General features: G+C 45.9%; 1 protein-coding gene across 7 annotated transcripts in view; it reads right to left on the reverse strand.

The window, feature by feature from the left end:
* Nucleotides 1–13,221, reverse strand: part of DRP2 (dystrophin related protein 2) — a 58,797-nt gene that overhangs the window by 22,191 nt on the left and 23,385 nt on the right. For all 7 annotated transcript variants that reach the window (XR_013981514.1, XM_080990163.1, XM_080990168.1 and 4 more), the window contains 10 exons: nucleotides 12,802–12,958; nucleotides 11,678–11,798; nucleotides 10,402–10,670; nucleotides 9,541–9,687; nucleotides 8,241–8,319; nucleotides 6,341–6,401; nucleotides 4,912–4,973; nucleotides 3,575–3,649; nucleotides 2,292–2,493; nucleotides 1,066–1,151 (listed from right to left, as the gene is read on the reverse strand). Coding sequence is in view for 6 of the 7 variants with exons in the window: in XM_080990163.1 (XP_080846289.1) it covers nucleotides 1,066–1,151; nucleotides 2,292–2,493; nucleotides 3,575–3,649; nucleotides 4,912–4,973; nucleotides 6,341–6,401; nucleotides 8,241–8,319; nucleotides 9,541–9,687; nucleotides 10,402–10,670; nucleotides 11,678–11,798; nucleotides 12,802–12,958 (1,259 nt within the window). In the remaining variant the exon portion in view is untranslated. The remainder of the gene's footprint in view (nucleotides 1–1,065; nucleotides 1,152–2,291; nucleotides 2,494–3,574; nucleotides 3,650–4,911; nucleotides 4,974–6,340; nucleotides 6,402–8,240; nucleotides 8,320–9,540; nucleotides 9,688–10,401; nucleotides 10,671–11,677; nucleotides 11,799–12,801; nucleotides 12,959–13,221) is intronic.

Here is a 13,221-nt window from a genome sequence, read left to right on the forward strand (position 1 = left end):
GGGAGCAGTAGGGCAGGGCAAGGTGGCACTTCTTGTTTTGCCTCAGGTAGCAAAACGGGATGCGCAGCCCCTGTAAACTAGTATGCCACAGGACCCTTGCATGTTGCCAATTGCCTTCCGCCCTGCAGGGGCAGATTCAGGGAATGGCTGGAAGCTGAGGAGCTGTGGTTTGATTTTGATGAGTGGGCACCGGAAAAGGCGTGGGGGGTTGGATGCTGGCTTGGAAGAAGGGATCAGTGATCTGGGGGAGCCTGTAAGAGCCAGGAGACGAGAGTCAGAGGCAGGAGGAGCTGCAGGATTGGAGAGGGGAGAACAGGTGCAGGAGGAGGGAGAGATAGGTCAGGCTGGTGTAGAGTCAAGGGCTTCCACATCTCCTCGTCCTGCTCCTAGCTCTCCTGCTCCGCTGTCTCCCAGGACCAGAAGAGGACTGAAGTGGGAGGAGCAGAAGCTTACACGCAGGCAGAGTCTCCAGCTGCTTGTGTGCCGCTTGGGTGGGGGAGGTACATAAGCTGAGGTCAGGGGCAGGTCCTCTCTGTCGCAGCAACTGCACAGCTAGGAGTGGCTGAGAGACATAGGACGGATGGTCCTGCCTTTTCCTAATTTGCAAGTGTACTTTAGACAATGAAGAGCTAATTCATCTCTCTGGACATTCCTCACCTGTCAGCACTGTGATAGGCAGGAGGGAAATAGCTGGTCTGCTTTAAAATTCAGTGGAGCACTGTGGAAGCCCTGTTCCTTGGAGCAAGGCAGGACTGGAACTGAGAGGGTGTTTTTCTGTCATGCAGGATGGCATGTGCAGGACTGATTTGTGTGCAGGCCTATTCATGCAAGTGGGACGAGGAACCCATGAAAGAATGCTCTCTCCTCCGCTGCAGGAAACAGGAGCTTTGTGAGCAATATAAAAGGCTTCCTGCCATATTTCCATCTGTGCAATACTGGAAGGGATGCAGGCAGGTGAGTTGTGATGCAGCTGTGACTCCTCCTGCACTCGCCTCTCTCCACCTTTCCAAACCTGAAAGCCTCCCACACTCTGGTTTCATCAACCATCTCCCCCGGATGACTCACATTGAAATTTTTCCTTCACCTCCGTGCCACACAGACATGCTATGCCTGTCTTGAAGGAGAGAGCCCGCATCTTCCCGCTGCGTCCACTGGAAGACAAAAGGCGCAGGGTGAGTGGGGTGGGGGGAAACCTGCAACCCCCCCCCTTTTTTGGCTCAGTTTACAAGTGACCAATTTCTGCACAGCAGATGAGACTCTGTAGTGGTTTCCACCAAACAGTGCTGGCAGAACCAGGCCTCCCAGAACAGGCCTGCAAAGGCATGATAGCCCACTAGGAGCTCAATAAAAAACATGCATTTCCAGCAGGGTGTGTGCATAGCACCTTGCAGGCAACAGGGCATGGCTGGTGGTCTGTGTCTTGCTTGGCAAACCCAACCTATAACAAACAGGCTTTTCCTTGCAATGCCACATCATAGCCATCCAGACCACATGCCAGTCTCCACTGACAGAAGCCTCAGTGGAGATACCAACCAATCCAATCCACCTTTGCCCCTGAAGACACAGACTTTATGAAACTTCATGTTTAGAGGGAGTCTGCCTGCTTTTATCAGGTACTTGGAACACAGAACAACCATCTCTACAATACACTGCTTGTGGATTTCCTATCATAATCATCATTGTGTTGCTTTTTTCAGAAACGTGAACTCAAAGCAACTTACGAAAACAAACATTTAAGTAGGAAAATGAGAGGCATAGAACAATTGAAAATGCCCACAATAATTTGTATAAAAGAACAACCCCATCCCACGAAGACAGGATTTCCCAAACTTGTATCTCCAGCTCTTTTTGGACTACAACTCCTACCATCCCTAGCTAGCAGGACCAGTGGTCAGGCATGATGGGAACTGTAGTCCAAAAACAGCTGGAGACCCACGATTGGGAAACCCTGCACTAAAAGAGAAAAGCAGGAGATTAAAGTCAAAGGCCTGGGAGGATAACAATATTCAGATGCTTAAAACAGATAGTCATGGTGCCTGGCATGACAGCATTCCACAAATGGGGAGGACCCACAGGTGAAGCCCATTTCCATACTGCCACACTCGGCACCTTCCTAATGAATTTTTATACCCCGAAACCAGTTTCTAAACAGTTTACAAAGTATAAAAACCAGTTTACACAAGCATTAAAATACAAGCCTCTATCATTAAAATACACAATAAAACAATCACATTAAAACATTATTAGTCTGCTAAGGCATCTCTTATTGGTATGGATGCCTTTATGGGTACCTATCGAAAACATTGAGCAGCCAGTTCAAGGTCATGTCCACACAGAGGGGGACGTTCACCAGGATGCCTCTTTCCTCCTCAAGCCGCTCGTAAAGGGCGGTCAGGCAGTGGATCACCTCCACCACATCCATCACGTGGTCGCTGGGCTGCAGCTCATGTTCGCTGAAGACCTCCAAGGCTGTTGGTAGCGTCACCAAGTCCACTGTGGTGCCCAGAGAAAAGGTGGTCAGAAATGGAAGTGGGAGATGAAAAAACAAAAAACAAACCTGTTATAGATTTGTCACAGGAAGCAAGAAAGATCCCCCCCATCATGACAAAGATAATCAGGGCTACAGTTAAAAAGGTACAAAGTCTTTGTGTTTGAAAACAACTCAAGGCACAGCAAAATGGCGTCACCCATGCTACCAACTAATAAAAAAGAGGCACCCTTTGCAATTGACAGTTGTTGTTGTTAATTTCATTTCTGTACTGCCTTATATTTTTAAGGCGGGGTGGTGGTGGTGGGCAGACTTCCGGCTTCCTACTATAAAATATTTCGAGATGTGTTAAACATCCCCACTGAAAGACTTAATGAATGGAATCCTCCCAGGAAAGCAAATACCAACATTATAGGAAAATGCATATATTACACTAATCTCTAAACAAGAGCAGGATGTACTACAGCTTAAAATCTATAGGCCGATTTCCTTATTAAACAATGATTACAAGATATATGCAGCTAGTATAATGACAAAAAGAATGAGAGCAATTCTAAGAAATTTCATACTTCAAGATCAAACAGGTTTCCTGCCATCGAGGCAGTTAAGAAATTACACTAGGCATATATTGAATATAACTCAACTCTTAAGAGAAGAGAAATGAAAAAGAAACAACTTTAATGTTCCTTGACACAGAAAAAGCATTTGACAATGGTTCTTGATGGGAGTTATAGAAGTTATGGATTTTGGGACTGCCTTCACCAAAGGGCTAAAAGCCATATATATAGAACAATGGGCAAATATAATAATATATGGTAACCTAAGCAAGAGGTACAGTATGAAAAATGGTACTAGACAAGGATGTCCTTTATTGCCACTGCTCTTCATTCTAGCATTAGAGGTCCTGGCAATAAAAATATGAGAAGACACAGAAATAAGTGGAATAAGTGGAAAACAAATACTGTATGTTTGTGTGTTGTTCCTTCATGCATATCATAGCTCCAGTTTATAGAATGTGAAAATTATCCCTAATTAGGCAACACGGCTGGTACAAGAGGAAGAACAGGAGGGAATTCTGGGGCTTACATCGCAAGGCCTTCTGTACACGGCGCAGTTTCATGGCTGTGCGATATGCAGAAAACTTGATGTTGTTCAGGTCAGCTGTAGACAAGGACAGAAAGAAAAATGAAACCACAGGGTGTCCTTTGCCAACTTGGTGTCCTCCACTAAGGTTGGCACTATTTCCTTGTCATTCTTGCTTTGCCAACTTCATGCACTGCAAGTGCTTTGAACCTTAACTCCCATCAGCTGCAGGTGACATACATAGTTCTCTTCCTCCACATTTTATCCTCATAACTACCTTGTAGGTAAGGCTGAGAGACTGTGACTGGCTCAAGGTCACCCAATGAGTTTCATAGCTGAGCAGAGAGTTGAACTCCAGTCATCCAGGTCTTAGTCCTACACTCTGACCACAACACCACAACTCTTGTGGTTCTTGTTACAAAATTGGACCGAGAAGCATCGCCCTATCCTTCACTTTATCCCAAAGTGAGGGTGCTTCCAGCCTGTTGCTATTATTGAGTGGCATTTAATCACACAGAGGCAAATTCATGTTATGAAATTGACAGGGAGGTCTTGCACAAACTCTCCTCTGCAAAAGACCTGACTTTTTACAATAAGGAAATTGAAGAGGGAAATGCATTGGAAAGTGGGTGGATGACACTTGCTCCGGCACAATGTCAACTAACTCCACCGTCCAAGCAAAGCCACTTACGCCCTTCAGAGGAGGTGGAGTTGCGGGCTTCACGGCCCTACCATGTGCGCGGCAGCTGGAACCCAGCCCCTGCGCGATTGGGGGGATTCCTAGCAGCGTCACCTCCTGGCCAGCCAATCGGCTGACTCTGGGGGTGTGGCCTGCTGCCTGCCAGCTGTTTGTGGCCTGTCCGAAGCCTGGGGAGGGGAGGGCCTAAGGCACGCCCCTATCGGTGACCCTGGGGGAGTTCCTAGTTGATGTGCATCAGCAGGACTCCTCCTACTGGTGGTTAACCCTTCCCGGACTTCAAGCGGACAGGCTGAAATCGGATATAGTCAGTTAGGACCAATGCCTAAGCCAATACCGCTCATCACATGTAACCAATAAAGTTGTGGCCTTATTTAGCCCATTAACCTTAATAATTGTGTCATGTGTCATTATTTCCACTGGGGGGCGGCAGGAACTTGCCACGCAAATCAGAATAAATAACCAACATTATCGGATCTCCCTGCAAATAAATCTGGATGAATGCTCAAATAATAGGAAGCACTCCGAGAAAGACATCACATCCAGTGCAGAAGCTTCTCCTCCTCCTCCCACTGGCAGATTGTCTAGTAGTCCATAACAATAGTTGTGATGCAGACCTTGCAGACTTTAAAGTCCTTCTTACCCAGTGTCTGGTATAACTCAGTCATCTTGGGATGGTCCCAGCATGTTGTCTGAGCCTGGTGGCTGAAAAGATAAAGAGGTTGAGAGGAATTCAGTAACAGGAAGTTACATATTATTTAATAATAATAATAATAATAATAAAATTTATACCCCGCCCTCCCCAGCCAAGACTGGGCTCAGGGCAGCTAACACCAAGTATAAAAACAATTGATTAAAATACAACTTAAAACAAGATTAAAATACAACATTAAAAAGCAGCCTCATTTCAGTAGAAACTCAAAACAAAAACTTTTTGGGGATGAAAACGTCAAATCTTCACCAAGGCCAACTATCCAGACTGGTCCTACGTGGGCCAGAAAAAAGCCAAGGAAGTCCCCAAATAGGAGTTCCATCACAGAAGGAAAAAGGAAAAAGAAAAGAGGGGGAGGGAATCAAGTTGATTCCAAGCCAAAGGCCGGGCGGAACAACTCTGTCTTACAGGCCCTGCGGAAAAGAAATCAGATCCTGCAGGGCCCTGGTCTCATGAGGCAGAGCGTTCCACCAGGCTGGAGCCAGAGTTGAAAAGGCCCTGCCTCTGGTTGAAGCTAATCTGACTTCCTTAGGGCCCAGGACCTCTAGGCTGTTGCTATTTATGGACCTTAAGGTCCTCTGTGGGGCATACCGGGAGAGGTGGTCCCATAGGTACGAGGGTCCTAGGCCGTGTGTATTTACATGTGGTGTGTTACACACACACACACACACACACACACACACACACATATATTTTCAAGAGTTGTGTACCGGTACGACTGTAGACATTTTGTCATGGACCAATGGTACCAAATAGTATGGGAAATAGTATATAGAAAGAGAACCCGCACAAGTGACGCTGAAACAAAACCCCACACATACACTAAGTAGAAAAACAGAAGCATTGCCCCCCATGCCACCTCCTCCCCTCTTTTCTTCCAAACCTAACACTGCATGTAACAGTAATGTCTCACAACAAATGAAACTGATCTGTAGCAAACACATCTTGAAAAAACAGACAATGTACGTATTTTTTGTAAACTAAGAAATCTTTAATAAAAATTATATTTAAAACTAAACAAAACTGTAGACACCTTGTGTGATTTGGGATTGGGAGAAGGAATGTCCTGGAAAATCCCAGAGGATGCAGGTACAGATAAATAATTGTTTATGCTGATGTGCAAATCACAGCAATGCCAATCATGAAATAAAGCAATATGGCGGTTCAAACATATGGATGTCTTGGGGATCCCAGACTCCCACAGTGTCCCACAGAGAACTTACAAATCTTATTGACTGCAATCTGGGGGTTGGTTGTGGGTAAGATGCCTGAATACGTGGCAAGAAAAACTGAATACTGCTCTCAGTCACAAGGGATAGGACAAGACCAGAAACTCATCCAGATGTTGTTGCACACTCACTTGATGTAGTATGGGACCTTATTGGGAGAAATTGCTCGTTCCCAGGGGACTTGGACTGAGGCTGCAAGAAAAAAATAGGAAGAGGAGATAGACAGAAAAGGCTGATAAGCACTTTGCATGTGATTTGAATGCCCCAATTATTTACCAGCAACTACTTCTATTTTCTAATCCTCATACCTGGAAAAACACAGTTATGCAACCAAGTTTTACTCAGAATAGAGCCATTGAAATTAATGGATCTAAGTTAATCATGTTCATTAATTGCAATGGGTCTACGCTTAGTAGGATTTGCAATGGATACAACCCAAGATCCCTTCTTTTGGCTCCCATTTTTGCCTGTCTGGGCAAATACCTTACTAAAATATTGTTAGTGTATGTTGTCGTTCTTCAGGGTTTAACTCCTTTCCCAGCGTCACTAGAACAGGGATGGGGAAATATGTGGCCCTGAAGATGCTGCTGGACTCCAATCATCCTTGACCATTGCCCATAAGTTTGAGAAAGCAATAGATGGTGCAGCTATTGCAAAGGAAATGAATGTATCACATATATCGCAGGCAGTATAGCTTTTAATTATGGACAACAAACAATGGGAAACAGTGGACTGAGTGGTGCTGATAACATCATCTTCAGTATGAGGACATTCCAGCTGATTAGTTGTGCTTTCTTTCCAGATGGTCCATTCCATTCCACTTTTCCATTCAAAATAAGCAAATAAATCATTGCCAGAAGAAAACTAGCACAGCAGGAAGGGGTGGGGGTGGGGCTAAACATTTTCCCTTGGTGAGCGAGGGTTTTTTTTGTCTGTTTTTGTTTTTACTACTGGAGAGACCGTTTAAACATTAAAAATGGTATCCTCGAGGCTGGCCAACAGTAAATATTTTAAAGCAATTAATTAATTATAATAACTGTATTAAGCATAAAATGTTGTCCCCACATCAGATTATTTTAGTCCCTTTGTCAAAGCTAAGGAAAGCTTTATTCAGGACTGTGGGAATGGTAACTAGAAATGACGGCTACAACAGTCATAAAGGAAGTCCACAGGCAAGTTGTTGTTGTTTCTTTAAGAAAAGAAAATCTGGGCCCACTTCAAGTTTTGAAAATAAACCAAGCACATTTTAAAATCATTTGGGGGGGGGGGTGAGAGTTGTTTAACAAGCTTAGTCTCAGGGCAAGTGAACAGGCAGCATACACATCGCATGACATCAAGTTTCAGTATTCACCCAGGCTATGAAACACATGTAGCCTAGCAATGAGTCAGTCTTGGGGCAATATCCAAACCTAGCTCAAGGATCTGTGGTAGGACCACCTCAAGGACAACCTCTGTGAGCAGAGCCCTTGGAATGCAGAAATGGCAAGAATGCTTGGGTGACAAAAGACATCAATTAGCATTAGTCAGTTTTGGTCCTGCCTTGCTTTTCATAGAAAAGGGTTTTCTTTTTTAAAAAAATGTGGCGTATGTAATGCTTTGTTAAGCAAGCATCACTGAAGCTGGGCCTTAATGAACTTTGGAGGAGGAAAGAGATAAATAATAATAATAATAATAATAATAATAATAATGGTATCCTGACCACATGTTCTTATAATTCTATTGTCCTTTATTAATGCCTAATTACCAACTGTGTACACATGGCCGCTGACCACAAATTTGTACCAAGTTGTCCTGTTTTTGTTGTATAGGCTTACTTTTATTCATGATGATGATGACAACAATAATAATAATAATAATAAACATAAACTTTTACAGAAATGGCACCCTGTAGTTGCAGCCTGAAATGCCACTATGTATTCTACCTCCTCAAGATTCTATCATCTCATTCAGCTGCACATGTGAAACGTGCTAAGGAGAAGGGAGAATATCTCTTCCCCTCCAAAGTGACAATGCCTTCAGCTGTGTACGTACTTGAAAGGAAGTGCTGTGATCCTGGCCCAAAGTCACGGTGGGCGTCCTGAAGGTGCTTCAGCCGGTCATTGATGGAGACCTATGCAGAGGTTGGAAATATTAAAGAAAATTGGGGGAGGGGAAACATGTAGTATTTCAGTCTGTCAATCACAGAACCCGGATGTGCCTCCTATCTTTACAGAGTAGGCTATATTCCATCCACACAAACGTCATGAGGTTTCTACACAAACACTACCCTCCACCCAGGCAAGCAAGTATAAAGTTCTACACAAATATAAAATAGGGGACGTGGATTGCCACTAGTACATGTGGAAAGGACCTAGGGTTTTTAGTAGAGCCTAAAGCTTATCCTGAGTCAAGAGTATGATGCAACAGCAAAAAAATGCTAATGCTATTCTAGGCTTCATCAACAGAATATAGTGTCCTGAATACGATGGCTTGCTTGAGTTCTTTGGCTGTTGCGTGCATCTTGAAGTTGGGTAAAAATGGTAGCAAGTACTTTGCAACTTTTTTGAGGGAAAGAGGAGGGAACTATCCTCAAATTGCCATCCTAGCCAGCAGTTTTGTTACTATTTATGGCCCGGCTAAAATACGTTCGTTGTCATTTAACTCTTCACTTTCGTTTAGATTCTCACACACTGCATGTTGCATACTAGATATGATCCAAGCATTGCTTTTAAATAACCTGATTTCCTTGCAGTATAGTGTCCTGAACAAGGGAAGTCATAGTCCCACTCTATTCTACCTTGATCAGACCACACATGGAGTACTGCATACACTTCTAGGCAACAGTTTATGAATTATGGACACAACCCATTCACCTGCAGAGCTTATAGCCAGGGCTGCTACAATAAACAGCTGTGTAAGCCTTGGGGAGGCAAAGATGTGGGAAGGCATCAGAGGAGGGAGGGAAAGAGGCCAGTGTTGGCCACAGTACCCCTGACCATCATTCAAGGCACCCTAGGGTGCCACAGCACACTGGTTGAAAACCACTGTCTCAAAGGGTGACACATGAAGATAGAGCAAGTTTTGTTTTCTCCAGAGGGCAGGATCCGAACCAATGGATTCAAGTTAAATGAAAGGAGATTCTGACTAAACATCAGGGGTATCTTTCTTACAGTAAGAGCTGTTCAACAGAGGAACAGACTCCCATAAGAAGTGGTGGACTTTCCTTTGGACATTTTTAAGCAGAGGCTGGATGGCCTTCTGTCATGTATGATTCCTGCATTGCAGGGGATTAGGCTGGATGACCCTCAGGGCCCCTTCCAACTCTACAAGGTTCTTGTGTCCCCTCCCTCACCTGCAGCTGTTTCCAACGTGTGTTGATCTGTTCCAGGGCACGAGAGTTCTCCATGGACAGATGCACATCGGAGATAGCCAACTGATGTGCAAGGTCATTCACAAGCTTCACTGCATCTTTCATGGGGGACAGCTCCTCTTTGAACAACTGGAGATCCATCCCATCCCAAAGGAAAAAGAAGTTGGAAAGAGTCAGAAAGAAGGAGAGAAGAAGAAGAAGAAGACGAAGAAGAAGAAAGCCAGCAACCAATGATCTTCAGTTGTTTACAAATGGGGTTGAATGCACTCAACAACACATGATGACCCAACTCATGTTGGAAGTGGTGGAAGAAAGCAATCACAGATCTCTTAAGATAGATAGGAAGGTTGTTCCACTCACAAGTCCCTTGTGGAGCACTTTTTAAGTGCCCAGCAGCTCACTGGTTGTCTGATGTTGGGAACCACAGTTCAAGGGTCTTGCTGAAGGACTGCACTTCATGGAACTGATAAAGTGGACTTTAACCCACAAAATCTTATGCCACAAATAAATTAGTTATGGTCTTAAAGTGCCACAAAATTCCTTGATTGTTTTTGGCAACCTCAGTGTCTGCCCACTCCCTCCCTCCAGGCAGCGGCGAAGCTGCATGCTCCGGCACCGGGGGAGGAGAGCAGGCAGGGGTGCGGCTGGCGCATGTCCCGGGGGCGTGGCATGCCGCCCGCAGGGGTGTGGTGTGCATCCTGGGGCATGGCACCCAGCGCGGTGGGGAGGTGCGCGGCGTGTGTCCAGGGGGCGGCCACGGTGGTACCCCCCTCCCTGATGGTGCCGGGGGCGGTGCGCTCCCCCACCCACCCCCGTTCCTCCACCAGTGCCTCCAGGTCATACCTTGGTGGCCTGGATGTGTTCTGGCAAAGAGTCGATGAAGAGATCTCCAATGGGCTCCCAAGTCTCCCTCACACTTTCAGCTTGGTTGAGGGTTGTGCTTAGCTCCTCCATGGTGCCCTTGATCTCCAGCAGTTGCTCCAAGGTCCGCTCGATGTGGCGGTGCTGGTCGACGCAGCGGGCAGTGAGCTTCTCCCACAGCTCACTGGCCACAGTGGCCTGTTTCCACACAAAACGACTGATGTTCTGGATCCGGTGTCTTGGGGAAACATCTAGAAACAGAGCAGGAAGAAGACTGAGGTCAACTGACCTGGAGGTCAAGCATGAGGGTGGCAGCCCTGAGGAACTCAAAGAAGGGTAGAAGCAGAAAGGCAAACAGGTATTGGCACTTTGTATCGCAGTTAAATGTTATTAGCACAACATCACCCTGGTGTTTTGTGAGAGGGTGGTATATAAATGCTTTTATGAATAAATAATAAATTGTGAAAGGGTGGGCTGGGGGGAGTTCAGAGGGCCTGCCTAAAGTTCCCTGTGCCTTTTGCCTACACCCAAGGTTTCCCAAACGTGGATCTCCAGCTGTTTTTTGGACTACAACTCCCACCATCCGTACCTATCATACTGGGAAATAAAACACTTGCAGGCACGAGTGATTCCACAACAACACACCTCTTTAACCTGGTTTTTGATACTTGAGATGTATATTTTTAGGACCCAGCCTGCTTCTGTAATTTTATGTTGTTTTAAACTGTTTTTAACATTGCGTTTTAATTATTGTAGCCCACCCTGGAACCTGGGGTGAAGAGCAGGTAATGAATTGTAATACCAACAGCAATACTAATAGTAAAATCGACTCCAGTCTGGAATACTCCAGTCTGGTACCTCCCCGCCCCCTCCAATTCTGAGCACCTGACTTCCTTAATTCCTTTGGGATGTCCCTGTCCATCCTATGTAGCTCATCATCACCATTTTAAAAGGGAATCTGTCCTTCCTGCAGCCTTCAAGACACCCATCTAGGAATGAGATTAACTTCTATTGTATCCTTCTGGAGGTCAGGAGTATGTTATCCGCCAAATGCGCTCATAGAGTATTCAGGGAAGGATTATGGGATCTCTCCATAGTGACAAAGAAGGTCAGTAGGTTAGCCTGGAAGCATAAAAGCCTTGTGCCAGTGAGCTAGCATTGCCTTTTGGTTTTGCCCCAGCAGAACGAGAAGAGTTTGTTTGAAGGTGCAACGTGAGAGGACTGGGGGAGACAGCTAAAGTTATGTAGGACCGTAAACCTTTGCTGTCGGAATTGGAGTCCTCCACTTCTTCAAATGGATGCTGAGTGAGGAAGGCCTGAGCAGACTCCAGGACAGAGTAAATGTAGGGCCCCCGGGACTTCACCTCTTCCATAAATGCCTGTGCCAAGGAGAGAGAAGCAGGAAAGATTAAGTGAGCTGCAATGTTGTTTCCCGGGCACATAACACCACCCCTTCCAGTGCAAGGATTTGGGGTACCCACAGGAATGTCACTCCCAGTGGGGTCCCTCCAGCCTGAAAGAGGTGGGAGTTCAAAGCGGGGTGAACTAACAATTCTCTTAGGCTGCCTTGGATTTTTTTGGTATTCTGTGCAAGGTGGCAATGGTAGCATAGTTCAGAGAGGGAGGCCCCCTCTGCTGGTCTCGGGGGGCCCTGGCAAATGCCCAGCCTTGCTAACCTTGCAGCACACTCAGCTAACACATGGCATAGGACAGGGGAGCTTATGTGTTTCCAAAGCTCTGCCACAGATAAGGTGTCTGCTTAACCATTGCCAAAAAGAGAGGACAAAATGGATCTACATACGATAATTTACATGTACAGATGCATATTTAGAGAGGGATATTATAAAAGAGAACTAAAGTGCACCTCACCATATCAGGCAAGGCCCTTGCAATTGAAGCCCCCTGCTCTCACTTCTTGGGGTTATCTATCTATGAATTAGACTTGGAGGAGACAGCCCTTCAATACAGAGCACTCCTTCAAATAAAATTAGTTGGATAGTGCATGGAAACAGGGTCATTTCAATGGTGAGCACCTGGTTGTGGAGGGTGATTTTTTTGCAGGTTGGTTTAATTTGCAGAAGGTGACATGAGGGCCTGTTAAGGTATAGGGCCCTCACTGCAGCAGCCCCAGCCAGCATGGCTACCGGGCTTCTGGGATGATGGGCTGTAGCCCAGCAGCATAATAAGAGTCCCACTGGATCAGACCAAAGGCCCATCTAGTCCTGCAGCCCAACAGATGCTCATGGGATGCCCACTTCAGAGGCATATTATTTCCTCTTATCCTGGTAGAGGTAGTTTGCAGACATTGTGCCTAATAACCTTTAGCAGCTTTATTCTCTCCCCCCCCCCTTAATGCCATGCTATGCCCTCTGGGACACTTACCGCATGCCTCTCCTTCTCCTGCTGAACCAAGAGGACGTCCCCACGGAGTGGCAGCTGGGCGGAGAGCTCCTCATCTTTTTGGCCGAGCCAGTCTATGATCTCCTGCAAGGGAATCTGCAGCTTGCTGCTGTGGTCTGAGAAGGCTTCCAAGCGAGCCCTGAGGAAATGAAGGTGGGAAGCAGGCAAAGAACAATGAGACCACAGAGATGGGGAGCGAAGTATTTGCAGCAGAATGCTGAGAGGGTGACAAATGAAACCATCTCGGAAGTATGTGTTTTGGATACTCAGAATTAAACCCTTCCCTTGTCCATTGGCTGATGTCACAAATGATGTCAACGGACATCACTATGGCTATGGCTTGAGAAAAATGGCTTCGTGACCTCCTACTTCTCCCCCCGCCCCGCATTGGCTGTGAGAGAT

The sequence above is a fragment of the Podarcis pityusensis genome (assembly GCF_964106645.2).
Source record: "Podarcis pityusensis genome assembly, chromosome: Z".
Classification (NCBI taxonomy): domain Eukaryota; kingdom Metazoa; phylum Chordata; class Lepidosauria; order Squamata; family Lacertidae; genus Podarcis; species Podarcis pityusensis.